This window comes from Antechinus flavipes, chromosome 5 (genome assembly GCF_016432865.1).
Source record: "Antechinus flavipes isolate AdamAnt ecotype Samford, QLD, Australia chromosome 5, AdamAnt_v2, whole genome shotgun sequence".
Taxonomy (NCBI): domain Eukaryota; kingdom Metazoa; phylum Chordata; class Mammalia; order Dasyuromorphia; family Dasyuridae; genus Antechinus; species Antechinus flavipes.
In genome coordinates this window covers 113,854,780-113,881,984 of record NC_067402.1, presented here as the reverse complement: position 1 = coordinate 113,881,984, position 27,205 = coordinate 113,854,780, and the positions used below count along the sequence as shown (strand labels likewise).

The following is a 27,205-nucleotide window of genomic DNA, read 5'->3' as shown; positions in this document are numbered from 1 at the left end:
CCTGATGTCATCTCAAAGATCAGTTTTATCAACTTGTCCACAAGATGATCTCCATTTCCCAGGAGTCCAAGATAGATTATAAATTTTCTTCTATTCACCGAACTACAGAACAGTGGTTTTTATCTGGACCTAGATGGTTGCTGGAGCTAGAACTGATGAGAAGCTCTCAAAAGCCTACATTTCCTTAACATAAAAGCTACATCTCAGGAAATAGACTGGCATCCAGAAGTAAGAAAAACCACAATGAAATTTTTTATTAACTCCAACACTTCTTCACAACCTTTGGAATTTAAGAGCCATTCAAACACAGGCTCCCTTCTCCACACTCAGTACTAAATGAAGTAATCACATTCTTGATGTTCTGAACAGTCTTACAATGATAATACTTTTTTTTTTTTTAAACCAAACTGGAGCCCCTTAAGATTGTCACATCCCATTCTTCTCCAAACATGTGGACAGAGGTCTGCTTAAGCAGATGGATAAGGGTGACTTTTATTCCTTCTTACAACAGTTAGATTTCTTTTATGAATAAACCAGCTTGTATAAAAGGGTTCAGGTTTTCTTGTCCAAGGGGCAAATTTCTCTTTCTGCTTCTTTCCATGAAGGGGACGGAATGCTTTCAAGATGAACACATAGACTCCCATTGCCGGAATATTCGGAACACTTTCCTTGATTTCTCAGAAAGACTCTATGGGATGAAAAGATGAATAATAGAGATTAGTTCCTTCCATAGGGACAAAGAGTGATACAGCCATAGAATTTCTTCCACAAACAAAAGTTATACTATGCCCAAATTAAGTACTCAATGTGTTGAGTTGAGGCTAAAAGATGAGAGGGAGCAAACACAATGACAGGTGGGAAATCAGAAAGTCTGAGCATATTTAATTTGACTGAAATGGAAGCTATTTCCCTACTCAATGAGTCCTTCTCATCTATACCTATGTGCGTCTTTTCAGTTATCTGCAAAAATGACACCAGGGTTCTGCCACTGGCAAAGCATACACTTGGAGTTATTGTTCTAATAGTAGTGACATATACAGTGGCCAAGACTCCCTCGGGAATAACGACATGGGCTTAGAGAGAACAGCTGACCACACTTGACTCCATACAATCTGTGGCCAGATAATAAAATGATTTGGCCTTTTTTAAGAGTCAAAACCTGTGGCTGTGTCTTTATGAGCATCTTGTTTAGGTCAATAAAGTTAATAAGAAGAATCCCAATGTCCCTGTATCACATTAATAAAATGGTTTGAAATTTCCAGAAAGTGTTATAGGAAGACAAAACACCACCACCAAAAATGACACTGTCAGATGACTCAGACTGACCTTTTTTTGCACTTGAGAATCACAACATTTCAAAAGTCATGTAGTGTAATCCCTACCTGAAAAAGGATCTCCTTTCTAACATTCCCAACAAATGGTCATTCAGAAAATTAAGAAAAACACTTATATTCCATGTTGTGAAGTCTTCAGTGAGAGTATAAGCAATATGCAGCATCTGACAAGCTACATTCTGTTACCTAATTTACTTTATAAAATAAGGCTATCCATAATAATTGGTCCAATAGGTACTTGCCTGAAGGTTACCATGATGGACAAAATTTGCTAGTAAGGAGGAACATAATGGAATAAAGTGGGGTTAGCAGCATGGATAGTGGAATTAAGAGTCATAAGATCTGTGCCCAAATCCTGGCTCTGTGGGGCCTGAGAGCCTCCATAGCCTTTGTTCTCCTGCACAGCTCTCATTCTTAGAACATTTTCTGTACCAACAGTTTAGATCTACCATTCTCTAACTGCCACTTCTTGTAAATCCAATTCCAATCATGAAATCAATTTCTCTAATTATATATCAGGTAACAGAAAAGTGTTTTGATAAAAAGTTCCAAGAGAACCCTTCACTTTTCTTTGGGATAGGAGAGCAGACAGTGGCATAAGAAAAGCTGAGATGGTTTCATTTAATTTCTATAATTTAATATTTGGAACAAATATTTTTTATTTTTTATTTTTTAATTAAATAACTTTTTATTGGTAGAACTCATGTCAGGGTAATTTTTTAACATTATCCCTTGCACTCACTTCTGTTCCGATTTTTCCCCTCCCTCCCTCCACCTCCTCCCCCAGAAGGCAAGCAATCCTTTACGTGTTGAATAGGTGGAACAAATATTTATAACCTCCAATTCAAGTATAGACAAAAGACAAACAGCATCATTTTTGGAGAAAACAAACAAAAAAAAACAATGCAGTTTCAATCGAGAGGAACATTGTTCGTGGATTTATTAAGGACTATTATAATTCTTAAGCTTTTGGTATCATCATCTCTTTCCTCATGCATATACTCTTGCAATGAATTTTGGTTTGGAGTGTTAATGGCATCGTTTTGTCTCCCCATAACAGTTCCGAGAAATATGACCTGCTTCTAAGTATTATTTTGTCTTTGACAGATCTTTGTAAGAAGGTCAGAAACTATTTGCTCTAGGCTTTGTAAAATCATCTACTTTGTAGAAAATTAGTGAGCTGGAAATAGGAAAAACCAGATCTCTTAATTGCTATTACTGTAAATTCTAAAATGCTCGATTTTTTCTTATACAAATACATATACAATTTTTCTACATACAAAATCCATTTTGAGGCTCCCCTTATCCCTCCCTCCACAGAAGTTTTGATGGATTTGCACTCAATTATTCACACTTATTTCCTGGGGATAAGAATACAATCTGTGACCGTGGAATGGAGAGAAGTTAACTGTCCCATATGAGAAATGAACTCATGACCTTGACATCATAGCACAGTGCTCTAAACAACTAAGCTAATCTGCCAGCATCTCAGTTGCAAGTGACAGCAAATAATGGGAAGGAGCAGCTGTCTGCAACACGAGGCCAGAGCAGCTGGATGCTCATCTGTTTCTGTACTTCTTTTCGAACCCTTAGCAATTCCATTTGGGAACACAGAGAATTAACTGGAACCTGGTGGATGACCACCCAATAAATTACAGAGATAAAATCAGTTTCTTCTCTCTCCGTGACGAAACCAGACACGGTTGGCTCAACTTAAGAAAGCTACGGGCCCCCCCAGAGCTATTTATAGGCCCTGCCTGCCCTTCTCATCCCATATATGCACACGCACCACACTTCTCACCGTGGAGTCTGTCTCAGCCGGCGAGTTAGACTGTCTGTGGGTCAAGAGGACGTGCAGCACGGCCTTCCAGCCTGGGTCTGTTGGCGTGCAGAACTCCACCTCATGCTCATTACCTTCTCTGGCTACTCCCATCTGGGTGCTATTGACCCAAGGGCACCAGTCTCGGTGCTGGGAAACAGGGTCAAAAATGCTTCTGGTTGACGTGTCCTAGGGAAGGGGGGAAATTGTTTCAGAGACCAGGAATGCTCCATAAATGAAAATAGGCATTTCTCAAGTTCCAAAGGAAGATGGCAGCTGTTGGCTCTCAAACCCTAAGACTCCTATCTGCCTAAATGTAGTTTTTCTCAGCTTCCTTCATATTTTGCTCCTTCCTAATTTTCCCTATTCTTTCACTCCTTATGCTGATAGAAACGAATTCTATTTATCATCTTTTCTCTTTTCTTTCAATCTATACTTTTCAGACAATCTATACTTCAGACATATATGCCTGAAATAATTGATTCCTCTCTTCCAAATTAGTTCCTTCCTTGAAGCCTCCCACAGAATCCATTCTAACATTTATACTTACTAGAGTACTTAATTATACACTGGTTATGTTCAGACCCTCAGTCTACTGAATGGATCCAAGTTTAATTCTAAGTGCTGCACAAGACACCTCCAGCAATTTATACACTGCAATTGTCACATAATTCTGATACACCTACTGAACTGCTCGAAGAACAAAGGCGTGCCCGCTTGGCTCTTCGGTGAGGGCTAGATGGCACCTCCAACCCAGTGCTATCTCCCTGCCCCATACTTCGGGTCACTGGGCGACTTCTGGTGGTGGGGCTGGCAGCCTCTGGCTCAAGGCGATCAATAGGACTAGAGCAATCCCAGCTCCGTGTTCGAGAGATGATGAGACTTGGACTCTTTTCAGGCTGAAGGGAAGACAAAAGAAGAAAAATCTTTAAATGCAATAAAACAGGCTTAATTTAGGACAGGGAATTTACCTTTTTAAAAAAAACTTTTGTTTTAAAATTGTTAATTAAATTTAATTGTTAATTAAAATTGTTAAAATTTTTTTTGTTAATTCTATTTCAATATTTTTTCTTTATAATTATGTGGATTTTGTATTTTTATGCATTAAAAAAAAATTGTTCTGAGAAGGTATTCATAGGCTTCACCAAATTACCTGAGAAATCCATGATGTAAAAAAATTAAGACACTGATAAAGGGAATGGTTCATCTTCCCAAAAGAAATGGGACCTACTAGGATACATACATGCATTGGTATATTTTCTGTGGCTTTCTAGTTATATCTACTTATAACTCAGAATAAGAGAAAATATATGAAATTTGACAGTATACCTCAGAGCCTTATAAAGTTAAATATGAGGGCACGCTAAGGACTCCCTGTATAGCATATATAGCAAATTCATCTCCTCTCCTTTTGACAGGTTTAGTTTGAAGATTGTTTGAATGGATTCCTAGGCTTTCAGTAGAGGTTAACCATGAGAAGGCTGAACATATATAATTTACCAGGTTGAAATCCAGACCTTTATAAGACATAATCACCATTTCATCTATTAGATACTTTTAATAAAAAACATCTTAATAAAACAACTATTTTTGAAAATGAAATGTATATGTAAATAGAATGATGCCTGATGATATAATTAGCATCTTTAGGATAATTAAGAATGCTACTCCATGGCTTCCTGGTAGTTTTTGGTTATAGCTATAGAAGAGCCCTTCTTTTCTGAAAGAGTTTTGATGGGGAGAAAGCTAGTTATTGGATATGTATATTTATCTTAGGCTCTAGAGCTATTTTTTCCAAATCGCTGAACCAGATAGACCTTCCTTTTTATTCTTCCTCTTTGGTTACTTAACAATTTGTCATTATCAAAAGCATCAGTCTACACTAGTGATCTTTTTACCACCATGTAAATAGTTCCCCATTGCCTGGCTTGGCTCTAAGTGTTTCCTGCCACGTGTATAGTCAGCCTAAAAGGGGGCTATGAATGTTGCACAGCTGCTTTTAGTCCTTCCCTCTTAAGAAGCCATGGTAAATTGACCCAGTTTGTGTTTGGATCCTGGGTCATGGACAGTTTATTTTAAGCTGCTCTGGGAACATATATGAATTTATTCTCTTGCTAATTATGTGGCTATGGAGCAACTCTCTTTTTTAAAATAACTTTTTATTGATAGAACCCATGCCAGGGTAATTTTTTTTACAGCATTATCCCGTGCTTTCACTTCTATGGAGCAACTCTCAAACTCATTTGTCTCATACATAGATAGCGAGACCACGTGCATTTGGGAAGAGGGAAGACCAGACAATTTTTTCATTCTTTTGAAAATTGCCTTTTGGAACATATTTACTTATTTATCTGAAATAGATAATTTGTGTATAGTTCAGCATAAATTAGAAAAGTGATTTACAATAATTAATTTCTGAGTTCTGAAAGTTAAGAGTGCTAGTTAGAAACTTTCTAGCTATATGTTGATAAAAGGATTTGACTACACAAAATTTAGTTTTTCTTCAATATGAATTATTCTAATGAGCACTTTGGGGTCTTAGGGAGGGGGGCAACTTAATTTTATCTACATTAGCTCAGCAGTGCCTATATAATGCAAGAGTGATCAGAGAGCTCTCTATTGGGTTCATCATTTAGTCAGGTGGAAGAAATTCCTGAAAGCCACTGTTTGGATGTTAATAAAGTTTTAGCAACTGTTGGATGGATATAGAACTAGAGTTTCCCTCTATTTTTACTGCATTTGTTTTTTAAAAAAATAGAGGCATAGCACATGTTCTGCTGAAAAGTATCACTAATTGGCATTTTATATGACATTTCAGTCTTAAGGGATGGATAATAAAATTGCAGTTTTCAGTTATATATATTAAAAAAAATGGGACTTACTATTTTTATTTTTTTAACTTGTGGAATTTCTTTTAGCAGTATGTCAGAGCTACTGAGTTTTTTAAAGAAACATGAGATTTGCAAAACAAAATTATGAATTTGGCCTCTTTTTAAGCAATGACAGGCAAGAAATCCACATGGTATTGTGAGGTGCCCAACCTTTTTAGGAGACTTTAAGCTTTCTCAGCTGTCCTGGAAATCTTGGATATCAAAAAGACTGAATTCTTTGGCCCATTCTTTTACACCAGAGATTAACAAAACAGTCAGAGTTCATACCTGTTCAGAGCCTGGGGAAAATGTGGCATCCTGACTGCGTGTCATCATTCTCCGTGGAGACACCAAAGCCAAGGGAAAGCGCTCTGGTCGCCCATCGGGGATAGCAAGAGGGGAGCTCGTCAGGCCGAAGGAGGAATCCAAGTCAGCCAAGGCAGACTCAATCTGCTGGAAGCCCCACAGCCCCACTTTTCTCATACAGTGTGAACATGTAATGAGAGAAAGTTGCACAGGCTCCAAAGAAGAACTGAACACAGGAAAAGGAAGCAAAGAAAATGGTATGAAAGGCTAATGCCTACAGTCTATTAATCCACTAATCTGTGTGTACAATGGGGTGGGAAGGGGATGGCTGCTTTAAAATTTTATTAAAATTATACCAAAAAAATCAATAAAAACCTCTAGAATTGCTTACAATTGAGTTTTTTGTTCAGTTCACAGAGATCTTAAGGATAATCCTGACTATTGCCAACCCTAAGACCTAAAATTTTATATTAGGATCATATATTTTCCAATAGCTATATCTGAGTGATCACTACAGCTAATGTAATGTAATGATCCCCAGCAACTAAAGATGCTGCTTTATTGGAAAAAAAAAAAAAAAAGAATCTAGGCTTATTTTGAAAGAATGCAGAGAAGAGTTGATGCTATTATTAGGAGGTCTCCATTAAATGTTGAGCATAAAAGAAGTTAACTATTCAGAAATGAGGGCATCTCAAAATTTTGCTAGATACTATCAGGGCATCTTTCAATCAAAGTTGGGGAACCATTATAATATTCTATTTTTGAGGAAGTCTTGCAATTTCTATATTCTTCTGGCCCCTCATAAAAAAACTTTTTTCCTTTCAAATTAAAAGCATTCCTTAAAACTTTGGAGTCAAAAGAAAATATGTTTTAAATAAGGCAAGACTGGATCTGACAATCTCCTCATCTCTGAGGGAGTTTGTGCCAAACTGAGCAGCTGGAACGGAAACAGCAAGCTGGGAGCCCAGAGCACTCCAGCTGGCATTTTCTTTGGTCGTTTTATCAATTAAACTGATTTTGTTGCTTACTAAGATTAGATGAGGGACTCCGATGAACATTGACTTTGTGGGCACACAGATTCCCAGCTGGCTCCTCTATCTGCAGCACTCAGAAACACCAAAATTAAAATGTGGAAGCCAGGGCTTAAGGAATTCACTTGGGTCTTACTCCTGAATTTTGTTTCTATTTAGGCTCTCTGTGCTTCAGTTTTTAGATGAAGTGCCAGCACCCTCTCCTTCAGTTTGTTAACAAGAAACACTAGAGAAATCAAGCCTAGAATCCCAAGTACGGTGTTTGGTACTATACACGCTCTGAAATGGAAGCTAGGTGCCATGTTAGATAAATACTGAATCTGCAGTCAGGACTTCCTGAAACCTGCTGTAGACGCTAACTGTATAACCCTGGGCAATTCACTTAATCTCTATCAGCCACAGATTCCTCATTTGTACAATAAGAGAACTGACCTCATAGGATTATAATGAAGATCAAGTAAGATAATATTTTCAAAGCATTTTGCAAACCTTAAAGGTCTATAAAAATATAACCTGTTATCCTGACTTTATATATAATAGAAACACAATTAACTTATTGAATAAAATTCAACTTGGTCTGAAATCACTTTTTCAGCATTGACTTCCCCCTCATGCTATGTGCATGATTCCAAATAAATACTGCACTCACTGAATTTATATCAGTGAAACTTTTCCTGAGAATATAAAACTCAGGTTAATGTACTAAAAAATGTTACTCTGTGTTTACTGAAATCTTCCCTCTTCCCCATAATCAGGGACAGTCTTTCTCTTCTGTGCTGCATTTCTCGTATTTGACATTAGATATTTGTGCTCATGTCATCTCCTTTACTAGGCTACAGCTCCTTGAGCATGGGGACAGTGTTCCCTACAATACATATAAAGTATAATACCTCATGGCATGAATGATTCAAATTATACCTAACTGAATCACCTCATGGTCAGTTTGTATTACTTGGCTCAATAATTATAGATTATCCTCTTATTTTACAGAGAATCAAATAGTAAAACAATGTTCTAAGAATTATAGAATACTGTGAGAATAGAATAGACCACATAGTAGATTCAGTGAGCTCTCTTCATCACTAAAAATGTTCAGGCAGAGACAGGTGGGTACCTGTTGGAGATGTTTTAGAGGTGATCTATTCACTGGGAAGGCAGTTAGATTAGATTAAATAAGGTTCCTTCCAACTCCAGTACTCTTTAGTTCTAATAAGCAATATCAATCTCTCCCCATTACGGACTCTCAAACTGAGCAATGTATGTCCACGTGTTGTCATTCATAACCTGGCTATAGTTCACACACTAACCTACACGACCAGCCACAAAGAGCCAGAATACAGGCAGTGACATGGACTTGGATGTCAGAGCCCAGTTTGGCTGGGGCTTTCTCCCCATCACTTCTGTGCTCAAGTTCATCTTCAATCAGATGTAGAAGGAGGCTGATCTTGTCCTCAGTCAGGCACTGCAAAAGAACCAAAGTAAAAAAAAAAAAATACAAAACTGAGGCTAAAGTCATCAGTAAGCAGAGTTTCCCAAGTTGCTTGGGGCACTGCTGACTAACAAACATCATAGCATAATTATAAAGAACAAACTTGGTCCCAGAGAAGAGCTAAAAAAAAAAAAAGTATCAAAGTCCCTTCTTTTTCAGAAGTGAATTACCATGGGTGTAGAATGTTGTATATAGTCAGCTACTTAAAAGTGCAGTTGGTTTTACTGAGTTTTTTTTCCTCTCTTTTTAAAATCAATTACAAATATTTAAGGATGAAAGTTATAAAAAAAACAAAAGATGTCAATATAAGTGAAACTTTTAAAAATGTTTTCTCCAATATTTAGTAATTTTCAAATTACTGATTATAAGTTTCTTTCTGGAAAACCTGTGTCAAATATTGATAATCAGTCATGTCCTCAAATGGACAATAGGTTTAATTTTTTGCCACAAGAACAGACTGTGCTATAAACTAAAATGTTATTATGAATAATTTCCTCTGCAAGTAACAGAAAGACATTCCGAATCCATACCAATTGCAGAGGTTAACAATTGGCTGTATCAGATAGAGAAGCTGATCAGGAATTAATCTTCACATAGCATCACAAAAGGTAATCAGAAAAAGCAAAAAGTATACAGCCACAAAATGGGTTAAATAAGATCAAAATATTTTAAAATATCTTTTTTTTGAGGAGGTTCTTCCTTCTCTTTTAGCTTTGCATTTAGAGGGTCAAGGGGAAAAAAAGGTCAGAAATGGATTATTCTAAAGTTTAAGTAGACCTTTGCTAGAGAGGCAATGTAATATAGCAAGCAACACACTGAATTAGAATTAAAAAGCCATTGCATGTCTCTAAATCTCATTACCTACCTCACAAGCTTATAAGGAAAGCACTATCAATTATATAGCCCTAGACAACAGGAAGCTAACTGGTGCCAAGTAATTTTTAAGTTTGTAATCAAGAAATGACTGAATTATTTTATTTACTATTATTTCTCAATGGTATAAAATTAAGAACAATTTACTAAATGTCTGAATAGCTTATGGCAGGTATATTCTATCTAAAAAGGCTTCTTGACTGACAATAAAGAGGTGGCTTGGCATTTCCATGACAATATGAAATGTCTCTTTCTACTTAAAAAACTGTGGTTTACAGAATGATCAACTTCAGTTCCAGAGAACTGATAATGAAGCATGCTACTCACTCTGTAGAACGAGACCCATTTTGGGGACATGATCACTGGGAGAATTTGTTTGACTGAATCTTGTATATTTGTTACACAGGTTTTTTTCTTACTCTTTTCTAGTAGTAGGGGAGAAAGTGAAATGGTGGTGAAAGTAGAGAAAATAGACAACTTGTTCACTGAAATACATTAAGTTTTAAAAAAACTCAAAGAAGTATGTATTATGTATGAATGTGCAATGACTGAATCCAATATGTGACAGTCAAAAAAATTTACCATATTTTTCAAGTCATCAGGTTTCAGGGAAGGCAGCTGAAGGTCCAGGTGACAGAGGCTTTGAAAACGATCTAAGAACTCATTAAGAAGAGCAACAGGCTCATCCAATAGTAAAATTCCAAAGCGATCTATGGGGAGGAAAAGATTAGAAGTGTTCCCATTTTGCTTTTAGTGTATTTCTGCTCTCTCCTTCCTCACACTTCCAAGATTTTTTTCTGTCTGAGGTTATGAGTGGGATAATTTCTCTTTGGTTCCTCATTAATTTGAGCTATATTTTCCAAGTTTGATAAATGGCTAAGACTTAATAAAAGCTAACATTTATATAGCATCTACTATGTACAAGGCACTGTGTTGAGTGCTTTACAAACATTATCTCATTTGATCCTCCTAATAATCCTAGGAAGTAAGTAGTGGTACTATTCCCATTTTACAGTTGAGGAAGCTGAGGCAAACAGAGGTTAAATGATTGATCCAGGATCACCCGGATTGAAAAAATCTATGGCTGGATTTGATCTCAGATCTTCTTGGTTGCAGATCTAGCACTCTAATCACTGCACTTTGCTTATTATTAGTTGTATGCTTCCACAACCAACAATACTATGCTGTACTTTAAGTCCTTGTCTAGAGACAATTTTGTTTTCTTGGACAGATGCATCTTTTTAATTCTGCCACTTACAAGCATTTCCTGGACAGCAGTCAAAGGAAAAGTGAGTGAACCCAAACCATGTCTATTATGGCACTGGCATTCTACCCATTAATACCATTGGCTATTTCATGGCCTCCAGGGGTTACAATTTCAAGGAATGGAAAATCAGTAAAGAACGCCAGGCTAAAAGAGTTCTTAAAAATCACTTAGTTCATCAACAGCTGTTCCATCCAGTGCTAAATGAAGTTTCCCAGGATATCTGAAATTTACACCAAAATCTCTAGGCCAGCACATTCCTGAGCTCTTTGTGAACTTTTTTTCATAAGACATCTGGAACATAATTGGACCGGTTCGGGTGGTTGGGGGTAGAGAAAGGAAGGAAACCATCCACAGGACCAAAATAAAAATAACTAAAACTGTGAACGAGTTAAACTGCTACATAGAGACATGTTCTTGATGGGGAAACTAAACTAAGAAACAATACAAATAGACAATTTGGGATGAACAAAACAGGGTAAAATAAGCTCTCTGCTGCCTGGCTTGTCGCCCTGATGTACCTGTACTCTTATTACACTTCCTAGCTGTAGTTGCACTTCCCTAAGGCTCTGTCCTGGGCCTCTTTGCCGTTTTTTCCCTGCACTGTCTCACGTGGTGATTTTATTAGCATAGATGAACTCATGTCTAAGTGGATAACTGCCACATTTCTATATCTAGTATCCAGGCTCTGTTTCTTTCTTGAACCCATCCCCTATCCCCATGATCTATTAGACATTTCAAATATAAGTGCAAGTCCTCTAAGTACCTCAAACTCTATATGTCCAAAACATAATTCATTATCATTCCCACTAAATCCACTCTTATCCTGCTTCTCTGTTTTGCCATCCTTATGAGCCACCTCACCTTAGCACCATCTTCAAGTCTTCATCCCACATATGAGCTGCTATATTTTGCTTTTCTATTTCTATCTTTTGTAAAAAATTCTATCTTTGCTCTACTTATATAGCTACTACCCAAGTTCATATCCTTATTGTCTTTTTCTTGGACTAATTATATCTTTCCAATCCAATATACTCTAAACATAGACATGATTTTCTTTTTCAATAGTCTTTTATTTTTCCAAAAACATGCAAAGATATTTTTCAGCTTCCCCCATTGCAAAATGTTGTGTTTCAAATTTTCTCCCTCTTCTCCCTACCTGCCCTTCCCCAAGGCAGAAGGCAATCTGATAGAGGTTAAACATGTGTAATTCCTCTAAATATATTTCCATATTCATCATGCTGTGCAAAAGAAAAAAAAATTGGATCGAAAAGGAAAAAAATCACGAGAAGGGAAAAAAGTGAAATGTGAAAATACTATACTTTGATTTACATTTGATCTCTGTAGTTCTCTCTCTGGATGTAGATAGCATTTTCCATCGCAAGTCTATTGGAATTATCTTGAATCACCTCATTACAACATGATTTCCCTAAAGCCCAGGTCTGGCCATAGCATTCTTCTCCAGATGATAAACTCTTACTGTCTATCACCTCTAAGACTGAATATAACCTTCTCTGCATGGCACAGAATTCTTCATATCTTGGCCCCAACTTACCTTTCTAGTCTTATTAACTATATTATCCCATCTACAAATTGTACAGTTTAACCCTACTGGTTCTTATTATTTGCACTTCATCTGTCTTTCCACTGGCTGTTATCCATGCCTGGCATTTATTCACTTTTCCTCCCCCCATTCTTGAATATGTCCTTCAAGACTCAATTCAAGTACTACCTTCTACATCAGGCTTTTTCAGTTCTTCCCCAGCTACAAGGCCTCCAACCCACCTGGTTTACCATTTTTTATGTGATTTGGACAAAGGTTCATATTGCCTCTCTTCCCATCTCCCTTAAAATGTAAACTTCTTGAGGACAGAGACTGTCGAGTTTTTCTTTGTATTCTCAGTACTTAGCATATAGCAGGCACTTAATAAAAACATATTAATTGATCCTGGGAAACATCTAAAAGAGTTAAGTTACCTAAAAGATAGTGGCTCCTGGATTCAAGTTCCTCCCCTGATAGACAAATATTATATTATGTGACTCTGGGCTGGTGATTTAATATTTCAGTGCCTCAGGTAACTCTTTAAGACAGAAAGGTGCAGGACATCTGTCTAATCTGCAGTGGTAAGGCAACTTGCTCACCAGAAGTTTCACTCACAAAGGAAATCACTCACAAGGAAACCCAAGACAAATCATATTTTTGGAAAGAAATAACAGGTTTCTTGAAAATTCATTTCTTACCTATTACAGATATTGCAGCATTTAAACTGATTCATAAAACAAGCACTTATGTCCACTGGTATTCTACACAAAGTGTATAAAAATATCCACTGGTCTTGGGGAGTTACCATGATACCTCCCTTCAGAAGGGCCAGCAAAACCAGAACATAACAGAATGGAATCCACAGTGCATTAGCAATTTGATCAAGGAATGAAAATACATTTGGAAACAAGGATGCAGAATCTGAAGATTGTAGAAAGAGATAATCAAAAATAAAATTAAAATGACTGAATTTCCTCTCAGATTTTTTTTTTTTTTTTTGGAAAACAGGGACACTTAAAATTATCAATACAATTCTAATCATGATAAAGAGTCCTATTATAGCTCCTGCAATGTTTGCTTTGCATGTTAGAAATTAATTTTGCTGGGCTCTGGAATTTGAAATCGGTTCAATAGAATGTATTTTATAATTTGGAGATCATATGTGTGCAAATTGCTGACCATTTAACTTTCTTTTAAAAAAAGATTCATTCTATTATTGTTCTGTAAGAAATGACCAGCAGGATGAATACAGAGAGGCTTGGAAAGACTTACATGAACTGATGCTAAGTGAAATGAGCAGAACCAGGAGATCATTATATACTTCAACAGTGATATTGTATGAGGATGTATTCTGATGGAAGTGGATTTCTTTGACAGAGAGATCTAACTCAGTTCCAACTGATCAATGATGGATAGAAGCAGCTACACCCAAAGAAAGAACATTGGGAAATGAATGTAAACTGTTTGCATTTTTGTTTTTCTTCCCGGGTAATTTCTACCTTCTGAATCCAATTCTCCCTGTGTAACAAGAGAACTGTTTGGTTCTGCACACATATATTGTATCTAGGATATACTGCGACATATTTAACATATATAGGACTGCTTGCCATCTAGGGGAGGGGGTGGAGGGAGGGAGGGGAAAAATCGGAACATAAATGAGTATAAGGGATAATGTTATAAAAAAAAGGCATGGGTGCTGTCAATAAAAAGTTATTTAAAAAAATAATAATAAAATAAATTAAATTTCAACAACAACAAAAATAAGTACTTTAAATAGATACTATTTCCTTTAATGTTCCTTTTGATAGCTAAAATGAAAAGAATGAAAATTGTCTTAGACATGTATAATAAAAGCATGCATTCCTGGTGGAAAAAAATCATAATTATTCAAAACAATGCTTTTTATTTCAATAAAATTCAGTTGAAGGTTAAAAAAAAAAAGAGATGCACTAGTTATCTTTTCTTAGTCCCCTAATTAATACCAGATTAGACTGAAGCACTGAACAGAAAACTATTCAAATATTCTTATCTTACTACAATTTTCTTGTAATTACTATTTTCTTAATTAGTCAAACCTTCAGGAAGAACTTATTAGAAAGCAACTAAAACTATCTTTTATTTCCAGCATGTTATCTCTCCTTTTCTCCCCTTCATTCTGCCTTTTTTACTTTTAGTGTGTGTATATATGTGTGTGTGTGTGTGTGTGTGTGTGTGTGTGTACACACACAATAATGAACTCCTCCCTCCTTCTTCCCTCCCTTTTTCCTTCCCCTAAATTAGTCATATTTCCTTAGCCACCCCCATCCTCTCTTTTTCTTCCTATAGAGAGGACCTGAATATATGATCAGAACTGATACATAGAACCCTCCAAAGAGGCCTGGGTCAAAGGTTTCTCATCCATGCTTTCTATTCAGAGCAATACTCAAAATAATTAAATTAAAAGAAACAAAGCAAAACTAAATAAGCCTTTTAAAAGGAAAAAGTTATGACATGAGGAAGATGCTGACCCAAACTAAATGGCAGGTAGCTGGTCTCAGGAACAAGTACCTGGGCAGGGGCTGTCCGGCCAGAAACAGAACTTCTCATGAGCAGTACACAAAGCTTTCTTCAGCTCAGCACATCTTTCATTATCTGAAACCAACATCAAAGGCAAAGTATTTTAAAACATTACAAAAGTACATACAATAATTATTAATATTTTAATTTCCTTGTGGACTTTTAAATACACATCCAATGCTCAAGAACCTTTAAAAGTAAACACACAAATTGCAAATAATTTAAAGAAAAAACTCAAATCATATTTCTAACTCCCAAGTATATTCCAAATTACACTGATCCTATATTAATTATATAGACAAATGAGTACTATGTCAGATTATCATTGGGCAAGGAGTGCTAAAGATGTATAGGACATGGCAGAAGAATAACCCTTAGAACCATGAGCAAAAACATACTATCTATTCCCAACTACTTTGAATACAAACACTCCCAAAAGCTCATAGAAGAGGGTAGTCAATAGAAATAAAGAGGATTATAAATTTAAAATGTAGTGGCTAGGAACAAGAAGCCACACCAAGGACAATCAGTGCATCTATTCATGAACCAAGAGAAATAACAGATCTTTTCAAACACTTCAAAAAAGTGTATATACCAAGCCACGAAAGTACCAACTCCTTATGTGAATCAATATGGAAGACAATAATGTCTACTTTATACTTACATCTGTCAAAATCAAACGCTGGCTGCAGGCTGGCACATAGGAAAGCCTGACAGCTGGAACACCGGAGCATATCACACTCAACTGTGACCCAACCATACTTTGCGCAGACCAGTGGAGACAGCTCATGGGGTTTGCCGGCCCATTTCAAGGAGTTTTCATATTAAGGAAAACAATGAATACCTTACTTCACACTTCCAATATTTCAATGACCTGTGCTTTCATCATTGTTTGTTTTCTCCATTGATTCCATTCTGCAAAGTGAAAACTATGCTTCAATCTACATTTAGTTCTCATCAGTTCTTTCTCTGGATGTGGACAGCATTTTCCATCTTGAGTCTTTGGACCTGTCTTGGGCCACTGGATAGTTAAGACAGCAAAGTCCATCATAGGTGATCATCACACAATGTGGCTGTTACTGTATCTAATGTTCTCCTGGTTTTGCACATTTCATCAGTTTACATAAGTCTTACTAAGTTTTTCAGAAATCTATCCACTCTTCATTTCTTACAGAATAATAGTATTCCATTAAATTCATATAGCACAATTTCTTCAGCCATCCCTCAAATGACAAGTATCCCCTCAATTTCCAATTCTTTCACTAAAGTGGTTTGTAGACAACAGATACATAACCTATCATGAAATGCATACCTGCAGGCTTTCCACCCTGGTAAAAGCTGCCAAAGTTTAAGCTCCATTCTCAAAATCTCCCCAGCACGAGAGAGGACATCCAAATTGTAAAACACTGGAGTAGAGCGATTAGTGGAGTATTACCAAAAAAATTAATAAGGTGAAGAATTAACAAAATCAAAGAATGCAACTACTAAGATAAGGACTTTGCTATTTGACAGGAATTGCTGGAAAAACTGGAAAGCAGTTTTAATGTAAAAGATTAAGTTTTTTAAAAAAAACCTAAAGAATGGACTCATGGTTTGGGATAAAAACTCATAATCAAAAAAGATCATTTCTAGTATATAAAAAGTTTTCATGTAAATTAAATCAATGTAACTAAAATTGATGGTGGGAGGATATTACATAATATATATATTATAAAAATCTAATATTGAAGATATAGGAAATTGACAAAAAAATTTATCACCCAAAGAAATGATTAAAGGAAGCTTTCTCTGGACTAGGTAAAGTAAAACTGAAAAAGCAAATAGAAGACTTCTAGAAAAGACTAAAGTTGGAAATTTTCAGTAGGTTTTGTTTTATAAGTATAAAAACATAAAAATCAAGATAGGAATAGGAATACAGTCCTTCTGAAGAATTATAGCATCAAAGCTCACACCAAATAACCTTAAAAGGATATAGTAAATGTTTCTACTCTGTTAAAGAAGGCTTCTTTGCTCGTAGATTCAAAAGGAGGTTGTTCTGCTTGAGGTGATCCATTAATTGACTGGGACAAGGCAGATGAATCCTTCCTAAAGAACAAAATGGCATAACTGTAAAAATATTATTCTTTACTGCTTCCAAATTCTCTAATATTCAATCCACCTAATACTCCCAAACCAGTGATTTTCTAAAAACAGTTTTCATTATGTTACTCCTACTCAAAAACCCAGTGAGTTCCTCAGTGTCTACAGAAACTCAACCTAGAAATCATAAACTTAAAAAAAACTTTTTTTGATAACTGTACTTCAATATAATTTATTTTCTTTGTAATTCTACATAGTTTATACATTTAACATTTAACATTTTTTTTCTGGAGTCCATAAGTTTTACCAGACTGCTTGCCAGAGGGGGCTCAAATACCAGAAAGGTGACGATCTCCTGGCTATATTTCTTACAATTCACATATAAATAATATTTTGTGGTCTAAAGTTATTTCTCATAACAGCCTAGTGAAGAAGACAGCACAGTTATTATGAGCTCCACTTTACAGATGAGAAAACTGAGGTTCAGAAAGGTTAAGAAACCTGGCTGCCCCATCCTCCCCTTTCTTCTCTCCTCCCCGAGTCCAGGTTGGTCACACTGCCTGGATGAGTAAGGAGTCATCAATTCTAACCCTGGGAGAGGAAGACTACCAGGTTTTACTATATTTCTCACCTTTGTACCTTAAGGTCCTCTAAACCAGAGGTGTCAGACATGACCTAATGCTGCTACCAGTGCTGCTAAAGCCATATTAAAATATAATTACCAAAATAAAAAAGTACAATAAAACACAGATAATATTACATTTTAAAACCAAGTCAACATGTAGCTTGCTGGGATGTTTATATATGGACTACTGGCCCAGGTTTCAATTTGAGTTTGAAATCACTGCTCTAACCCTTACTACCTGCAATGTCTTTACACTGTCTTCAGATTCAGACCACCTGTACTGTTATCCAGCCTGTAGCCAAGGCCTTGCCAACTCCACTCTCTGACCCCAGTATCCATAAGACTTATAGAGCTTTTCATATATCCTTCAATTGAACTTAGTTTTATGTACTATCTCTCCTAATTAAAATATGAGATCCTTGATGTGGTGTTTTTCTTCTTTAAAATAATAATAATGGTTCTCTCTGGGAGAGAGCAGGTTTCTTGGGAAGGTTTTCTGGAGGCAGCCTTAGTTTCAGTTGAAAGTAATAATCACCCAAAATGCAGCCAGCTGGTAAAAATGCAAACGTTTATTTTCTCCTTCCAAAATAGCCCTATTAGTTGAGGCCTAACTCTCTCTGCTTGGTCCCAAGAGTTCTTGCAGCTTTGTCTTTTGCTTTTGCCTCTGCTTTCTTCAGCCTCCAATTCAGCTCCAAATTGAATCTATCTTGCCTCCGAGAGAGGGCTTCTGGCTCTCAATCTCCCAGAGTGCTCTGTGTCTGCACCAGAGTGCTCCTCTCCAATCTAATTCAGCTGAACTCTCAACTGATTCAGCTTCTTATATATCATCTCCCAAAGGTTGACTCATCCTTCTGGAGGCACACCTAAGGGAGGTGTGAATTTGGATATCTCATACTAAACCCAGAAATCTCCCAAATGTGTGAACTCCAATGAGTAAAGGTGTGAACACAAGCATTGTATCAATTAGTTCTACTTAGTACCTTGTTTCAGGTTCTGGCCCAAAACATCTTCTTGTAAGATTAAATCAAGGATACTGAACCATGCTAAATTAGATAATTATTGTCTCTATCAACTCTAATGACTTAACAGTTTGTAAAGATTCCAACACCTTGACAGCAGAGACTAAAATTTTTTTCTATTTGTATTCTAAGTGCTGAACACAGTGTTTGGCATATAACGAGAAATTGTTAAATGTTCATTCATTCATGTTTGGGATCACATAGCTTATCAATGTTAGAAGTAGGATTTACAAGATCACAGAACTTCGACTTGAAAAGTACTTACTGAAAAGTCCAATTCCCTAATTTTGCCACTGAGGCTCCAAGAAATGAAGTGATCTTCCCAAAACATGCAGGAGAATTCCATCCTCCAAGTCTAGCACTTTCCCCAGAGTACCATCCTGTCTCTGTAGAGTGGCCTTCTAGACTCACTTAAGATGCTCCAGAAATGCTCCATAACTGGTTCCCATTTACCCTTCTAATCTTCAAATCCACTCCTCACCTAACAGCCTTTTCTATTATAACTCAGAGCAGTTTACTTGCTTTATCTCCCAATTTTACTCTTGCAAATTTCTCACAGAACGACACTTTCATTTTTCGTTATGAAAAAAATTCATATTTCAAAGAAATTTCATCTCTTCCATGACCACCATACACACAAATTATCTCTTCTTTTCCCTCCATGAAGAGAAAGAAGGGAAAGAGAGAGAGGAGAGGAAGGAGACCGTGTTCAGCAACTGAACAGATGTGTATTCTTCTGTCAAAAATGCAACATTAACTACCCCCCCAAAAACATCCCCTCTTCTTATCTTATTACTGGGGAGAGCACTCCCTTCTCCCTTGTCCCCAGGGACAACGTGGTATCCACGTTAGCTCCTCACTCTCTTACTCCCCTCCCCATGTCTAATCTGTCGCCAAGGCCTTCTGATTCAATCTGTGTAGCGTTCCTCACATATTCCCCCTTCTTTATTGATTCACAGCTAGACTCCTGAGGAAGCCTGCTGGCTGGCTGTCTCCCTCTACAGGTCTTTCCCCATTCCAATCCATCCATCCAGCTATCAAAGTGATCTCCCACAGTGCAGCTTTGACCATGTCACCCCCTAATTCAGCAGATTACAGTCACTCCCTAAAATACAGAATCCTTTGGCATTCCAAACTCTTGACAACTTGACCCTTCTATCCCAAGTACTCTTCAGCCCAGTAACCCTGGCCTCCTTGCTGTTCCCAGAACAAAATGTTCTGTCTCCTGACTCTGGCTGTTTTCCCTGACTGTCCCCCATTTCCTGCACTTCCTCATCTCTACCTCCCAACAGCCCTATCTTTTGTTAAGTCCCTGCTAAAATCCTATCTTTAACAGAAAGCCCTTCCTAATGCCCTTTAATTCTAGAGTTTTCCCTGCTTTATTTCCCATTTCTCTTGCGTATAACTTTTTGTGCATATTTGCATGTTATCTCCCTTACTAGCCTGTGACTAGAGAGGAGGGGCTATCTTGTGTCTTTTTATCTCCAGCACTTGGGCATTTAGCAGGTACGTCATAAATGTTTACTGACTGATGACTTCCTTCCTCAAATCCACCCCTTCTTCTTCTTTCCCCCCAAAAGTCCCAGTCTCTAATGATATTATCCAGCTCTTCCCTCTTTTTCTGCTGTACTCCCTGGAAACCCCATATTAACAAACTTTATATCCACCCAAAGCAAGCAGTCTTTTCCCTACTTTACTCTTCCATTATATATATATGTTGGTAGCATAATTTAACAAGATGCAGCTCACTTTGAATTTTAGTATTCCTAATACTAATAGGAATTAAGCCATAATACTATCACAATCTTTTATCATCACTCCTTTATCTACTTTGGCTTCTATCTTATGTACATCTTTTTAAAAATCTAAGTTGGTAAGTTTTTTGTGTATTTATGTTGTTCTTTTTAGACAACTCCTCTTTTCTTCAGTAGAGTTATTTCATTGATTTTAGAATTGTATTCCTTTTTAAATATATACTGCATTCTTTTTTGTTTATATACACATCACGTTTCCATAACATGAATTCAGTTTTCCTTTTAAAGATGGCACTTGTAGACAGTATACGCAGATGATTACAACCTTCAGAAATTTACTTAAGATTCAACAACAATTTGATATTGCATTTCTTCACCTACTGAAGATTCACAAATTCTCCATAATCAAACGCATATCCTTGAATTAGATGGCTAACAATTTCTAGTCATTTGACTAGGATTTCTCCTCATGGCAGAGACGCAGAAATAGGACATGAACAAAATGACTTATTACAATGATCTTGCAAACATTTATCTAGAATTGTATTCTAAAGAGCTTCCTATCTTTCAAGCTGATTTTCTCTGTACAATTTTGAGCCATAAAATCCTAATCTTTCCTCTGAACTTGGTTAAGCATGCTATCGAGGATTCCTCTTATATAACATGACTTAGATATCATGGCTTTTCCTTTCTTTTATCACAAATTTCAAGATGGAGCTACTACTGCTCCCCTGCAGGTTCCCATCATTTCTCTCCAACCAACCAGTTCCTCCTTTCTGGTAAGAACAAAATATTGAAAAGCAGTTCCCTTTATTGCTTCCTCCACCCTATGAAAGTTATAATTTTTATTATGGCAAGACAAGAATCTTTTGCTGCTTTGCTTTTGGCTCCAGCAGGTCTAGTTTCTTTATAAAATGAAGAGGTTACACTAAATAGCCACAATTTCTAGCCTTAAATCTATGATCCCTGTATGAGGACAACTTAAGTCTGCCATCATTATATCACAACATAAACTTTGTCAGGTTTGTAATTTGTTTTCTGATTTCTTCTTCTGCCCAGTTCATCGGTAGAATACTTAAATGACAAAGGAAGTTGGAATGGATGACCTTAAAGTTTCTTCAAGTTCTAAATCTCTGAAAATAATTCTATTGCTATCTTTAATTAATTTTCACCCAAGTTCTCTCCACCATGCTTTCTCTCTCTCTGCTTTGGCATATATTTTAATAGAAATTGTTAACTCCATCTACAACCTATACTATTCCTTTAAAAAAAAATTTTCCCCCTACTCCTTTTGAATGTGTGGGGAATAGAGAGATAAGGTGAAGAACTTACAGGAATGTATGAATTCTTTTTCTGTATTTTATTTTCATTATTTCTGTGTTTCCCCATGACCTGTATAATATGTGCAGGCCCATATTTACTTGAGCCTTGGCCAGCTATAAACATATTTATTTAACCTGAGCTGATGACATTTATCGATATTTAATCTATTAGCTGGACCACTATCTGCTTGACTAAGCCTGAAGGCCTGATTTTCTGTTTCTTAGAAATCAGGAGATTTTGGGGAAACAGAAACCTTCCATTCCAATCTCTCCGAATAGCAACAACCAATTAGAGAAACCTTCCATTCCAATCTCTCCGAATAGCAACAACCAATTAGATGCCTCTCCCTCCCCTTCTTAGTGCTCTCTTACTTGTGATGTAATCTCTTGTATAAAAGCTATGTATCTTTACTACTTCTTTAGCCCTCCTACTGTGAGCTTTCTTTTTCTTATCTGATGACTTTTCTGCCTTCTACTGAGTGATCTCTGAGTAATCATTTTGGGTAAGGGTCTTCTATATTCCTCACAAATGGAATATTCTTCAGAACCTTTCCAGATCCACACTCTGGTATAGTTTAGTAGACCTTCCCATCTCAGTGATACTTAGGAGGTTAAACTGAGGGCCTCTTTGTATGAGGATCTCAAGTTTATCTTGTTTATTACTCCCCACCCATTTTTTGAAAAGAGTTTGATTTCATCATTGGAAGCAACTTCTCTACACAATACAGCAACTTGTCTGCAACTTAATCTTAAGGAGCTGCCTAGAGGTACTGAGAGATCAACTAGTCCTGGTGACATACTTAGAAAAGAGTCAATACTTGAACCCAGATCTTCCTGTCTCTAAGCCCTCTTCCTATTCCAGATGACACCCTGTCTCTTTTTAATGCACTTGTGCATTCTATATATCTGAATTTACAGGTTTTATATTGCTGTGTCCTTCCTGGGATTTTTGTCTCCAGGGAGTTTATGGGCTTTCTACTATATATTCTTCTCCCTAAAGTGTAGCTTTGCTTTACTGTTTTAACTAGTGTGGCAAATATATAGTTTTCTGCCTCTACTTTCCTTTTCTGTTTAAAGCCCTTAGGATTAGACTTGTGAAACTCTGGGCAAATCTATTTTTACTAGCTCTATTAAGAGCTTCTATCCTTGGCCAAGAGCTTATTGTTAGAGATTTTAAGAAATGATCCAGAAATCCAAAATCTATTCTCAGATACTCTCATTAAACATTTTACACATTGTGGTTTACAATGCTTCATACTCAGCAGATACTTAATAAAACTTACTAAAAGCAATCTTCTGTTCCAATCTTCAGTTGAGCATTTTACAATTCAGTAACAAAGTATAAGACTACAAAATCCTATAGAAGTTCAGACTGGGTCAGGCCCTGGCACAGAACAGATTTTATTTTATATTTGACCTTCCAATCCACTACCCCCACAGCTATTTAAAACTAATTATCACAAAATAAGGAGACTTAAGAGATTCCAAGAAAATGAGACAAAACATTAGAGCAAGTCCCTAAAGTCTAAGATGATGTGGAGGAGCTTGGGTATTTCACTATTATTCTTGAACTGGCCAGCTGCCAGTGTCCCTACCATCATGATTAGAAGAAGAGTATCTGCTCCCAACAAAACAAGGAGGCCTCAGACATCCCATTCTCTCCAAAAGCCCCTGCCTAAAGGCTGATCAGGCCACTTCTACTTTGGAGGCCCTTTTCTCCTGACCACCCAAAGCCAAGGTTCGCCATTTTTACCTCTCTTTTTAAAATCAGCTACAAATATTTAAGGACGAGAGTTATAAAAAACAAAAGATGTCAATATAAGTGAAATTTTAAAAAATGTTTTCTCCAATATTTAGTAATTTTCAAATTACTGATTATAAGTTTCTTTCTGGAAAACCTATGTCAAATATTGATAATCAGTCATGTCTTCAAATGGACAATAGGTTTAATTTTTTGCCACAAGAACAGACTGTGCTATAAACTAAAATGTTATTATGAATAATTTCCTCTGCAAGGAACAGAAGGACATTCCGAATCCATACCAATTGCCGAGGTTAACAGTTGGCTGCAACAGGTAGGGAAGCTGATCAGGAATTAACCTTCACATAGCATCACAAGAGGTAATCAGAAAAAGCAAAAAGTATACAGCCACAAAATGGGTTAAATAAGATCAAAGTATTTTAAAATATCTTTTTTTTTGAGGAGGTTCTTCCTTCTCTTTTAGCTTTGCATTTAGAGTCAAGGGAAAAAAGGTAGGAAATGACTCTGCTACTTGGCCTGCCACTTTTAAGGCCCCTCAATGAGGAGGCTCCAAAGTTCCATTCTCTCTAGAATGCCGCCCCGGTTCTTACTCTCCTCTGCGTCCCGGGGCTGGGGGATTCCTAGTTTCTCGAGGGTTGCAACTTTTCCTCCTAGCCCTGAGATGGTCCCTAACAAGGACGGCTGCCCTGAAACGAAACTGACCCTCTGACCCCACCGCACTCAAATGGCTTCATGAAGGAGAACCAAGGCTCTCGCTGGGCCCTCACTTCTTATTTAAGCCAGGGGTTCCGAACCTTCCACGAAGCCCTTTTCTGAGAATACTGCGTCACCAACTTTCCAGAGCAGCTGCGAGGTGCAAATAAAACATTGCTATTATCATGCCAGGACCCACCTAGTAGGCGTATAACTACAACAGTTTCCTTCCTTCTTTATTTAATTTTTTTTGCAATTCTGACCCAGGATTGTGACTCTCTGGCTCGAAAAGAACCGATCTTCCCCATCGGTGCCACCCTGGCCTCAGTTTCCTCCCCTGTAAAAGGACGTTGGAGTGCTTGGTTTCTGAGGTCCCTTGCTAGCTCCATGAACCCGTAAAGAATGAAATCCTCTATTTTTTATGAAAAGCTTCAGTCCTTCCAGTTTAAATGGCTGGAGGAAAGCGCTACGTTTCACTAAGGGATTGGTGAGAATAAAGGTCTGCGCGTAAGTCTGGTTTTTCTTCTCCCCAAGCGCCCCCACAGCCAGGCTGCGGATCGGCCGGGGCGGCCTCGCGGGGTCCTCGGCGCGTTCCGTTAAAGTTAACGGCCTCGAGGGCGCGGTTCGGAGCGGCTCCAGCCTCGGGTACCCTCCTTCTCTGGGTAGAGATCGCGGCCCTCCCCGAGCCCCGCCACCCAACCCCGCGACGGCTGGAGGAGGAGAAGGAAGACCACGAGCGGCTTTCCGGGCCTGCCAGCCCCCTGTCCCGGACTCGACCCCCGCAGCCTGACCCCTCCCGAGACCGCCCGGACAAACTCACGCGTCGGATCCTCCATCCTCAGGGGCGATTCCTTCATCTATCAGCTGCCGGATTTTCTGGGGGGTCACCTCTGTAGAGCGGACCGCAGAACCCCGAATCTTTTCGCCTCCGGCAGCAACCGCCGAGGCAGGATTGGGCGCCTCCATCTTGGTCCTTTCTCAAACTTTCCCCTCCAGGTCCTAAAAGCTCAAGCACTTCCGTTCCGGGCTGATTAACGCTGCCTCGGGAACTTTCGATCTCAAAGCGTGCTGGTACTAGTGCTGGTGCTGGGAAGGGGGAGGGCGCCTCTTTCTTGGCTCCATCCTGCTGTCTGGACCTCGAGGTGACGGAGCTCTGGTTAGGTGGGCTCGTACACCTCACCTCTATGACAGCTGCCCAGGCGCTCTTCTTCATAAAGGATTTGGTCATTTTTCCTCTGAACACATTTCGTGTTTCACGTAGACTTGAGGAACTCAGAAACTCACTAGTCCTACTGCTCCTTTTCACAGATGAGGAAACTGAGGTCCCCGAAGGCAAAAAATGACTTTCTGCAAATCAGGGCATACTTTTTCTTATTGATTACCTAGAGATTTAAGAAAGTGGTCTAGAAAAATTTTAAAGTATGTCATATAATGATGGTAATAGAATTGTCTCCTGCCCCCACATAAAAAGTGTATCTCATATGTGTGTTTTGTATGTTATGGGTATACACACATGTATGTATACACATATGTATACTGGCTCACAGAGCCAGTGAGCATGAGAGCCAGTTGTCAAACATTTACTGGCACATCTTTGAATTTTGGGCTTGGGAGATTTTTCATTTTGATTTTATTTACTATCCCTTCACCTATCCACTTGTGTCCTGTATATACCTTGTTTGTAGATAATTGTTGGAATATTCTTTCCCCAATGGAATGTGTGCACCTAGTGAGCAGAGACCTTTTCTCTTATGACTCTTAATGAGTCTTTTTTTTTTTTTTAAAGCGATTCTTGATTAAACCAGAACTGAATAAGAGAAAGTGAGCAAGATTATATCTTTGAAAGTGAATAGTGATTTTCCTGAGGCTGCCAAAATTTAATGACTCACCCATGGTCACACAGCTTGTGTCTGAATCTAGATCTTATCTCAATTCCTCTTTATTCCAGATCCAGGACTGACACTTATCAACTATGCAACCTAGCTGCCTACCACGCACTAGGAAATGTTTTAAGTGCTGGATTTTTGACCCTAGAGAAAATTTTTTAAAAAGAATGCTAGTGATAAATTGGGGTATCCAGAAAGGAAATGTCCAGAACCAGGAATGATGAAAGAACTCAAAAAGATACCACCACATTTGGTTAAAGAGGGAGACCAATAACTACTGGAGTTAGGTCAGCTCTGCTTTGAAGGAAGGTCAGGATTGGAGGATAGGTAGGGAAGAAGGGCATGAAGGACAACCTGGTAACAAAAGGATAGTAGAAGGAAGGAGATAGGTGAGAACAGCAAGTGGTCAGGAGTGGCTGGAACAAAGAATGTAGGATAGAGGGAGCTAGAGGGAGAAGGAAAAAGGGAGAGAAGGAGGGAGAGAGAAAGAGACATGAAATCATTTTGGATAATAGGTTGCTTGGGGCCAGATCATAATTTGCATTAAAATTCCAAACAGAAAAGTTTGTATTTTATCCCAGACATGAGAATGTTTTGGGCAAAGAAATGATAACCAGACCTGTGCTTTGAGAGCAACAATTTTGTTGGTGTGTACAAGGGAGACATGAATCAGGGAGTCAAGAGAGAAGGACTTTAAGTAGGATGGAGTCTCTGTGAGTGGAGAGAAGGGGAAAGATAGAAGAAATGTAGAATTTATAATACTGAGTAGTTAGATTAGAGGGCGTGGCATTATCATTGAGCTCTTGTTTGTTATTCAGTCATGTCCCAACTCTTTGTGGCCTTATTTGGGATTGCCATTTCCTTCTCCAGCTCATTTTGAGATGAAGAAACTGAGGCAGTTAAATGACTTGCTCAGGGTCACACCGCTAAGAAGTGTCTGAGGCTGGATTTGAATTTAGGAAGATAAATCTAACTTCAGG

The 27,205-nt window shown here is 37.8% G+C and overlaps 1 protein-coding gene across 2 annotated transcripts; it reads right to left on the bottom strand.

Annotated features, from left to right (window-relative positions):
• Positions 1 to 229: 229 nt before the first annotated feature.
• Positions 230 to 25,468, bottom strand: ZC3HC1 (zinc finger C3HC-type containing 1). Of its 2 annotated transcripts, none has more exons than XM_052000608.1 (10): positions 25,160 to 25,468; positions 17,059 to 17,170; positions 15,750 to 15,900; positions 15,077 to 15,160; positions 10,305 to 10,432; positions 8,668 to 8,822; positions 6,312 to 6,555; positions 3,840 to 4,052; positions 3,124 to 3,342; positions 230 to 688 (listed from the first exon to the last, which is right to left on the bottom strand). In XM_052000608.1, exons 1-10 carry the CDS (start codon positions 25,303 to 25,305, stop codon positions 620 to 622), a joined length of 1,521 nt encoding a protein of 506 aa, XP_051856568.1. In that variant the 5' UTR covers positions 25,306 to 25,468; the 3' UTR covers positions 230 to 619. The 2 variants fall into 2 exon arrangements, with proteins under 2 accessions (XP_051856568.1, XP_051856569.1); XM_052000609.1 differs by having other exon boundaries at positions 3,136 to 3,342; positions 25,160 to 25,457.
• Between the last annotated feature and the right edge of the window lie 1,737 nt (positions 25,469 to 27,205).

Coding starts and splice junctions, on each gene's coding strand:
- ZC3HC1 (XM_052000608.1), bottom strand. CDS start 25,305: ATGGAGGCGCCCAATCCTGCCTCGGCGGTTGCTGCCGGAGGCGAAAAG. Junction 15,161..15,749: donor AGCGTTTGATTTTGACAGAT/GTAAGTATAAAG, acceptor TGTTGGTTTCAG/ATAATGAAAGATGTGCTGAG. Junction 6,556..8,667: donor CTTTGTGGCTGGTCGTGTAG/GTTAGTGTGTGA, acceptor TCCTGTGTTCAG/TTCTTCTTTGGAGCCTGTGC.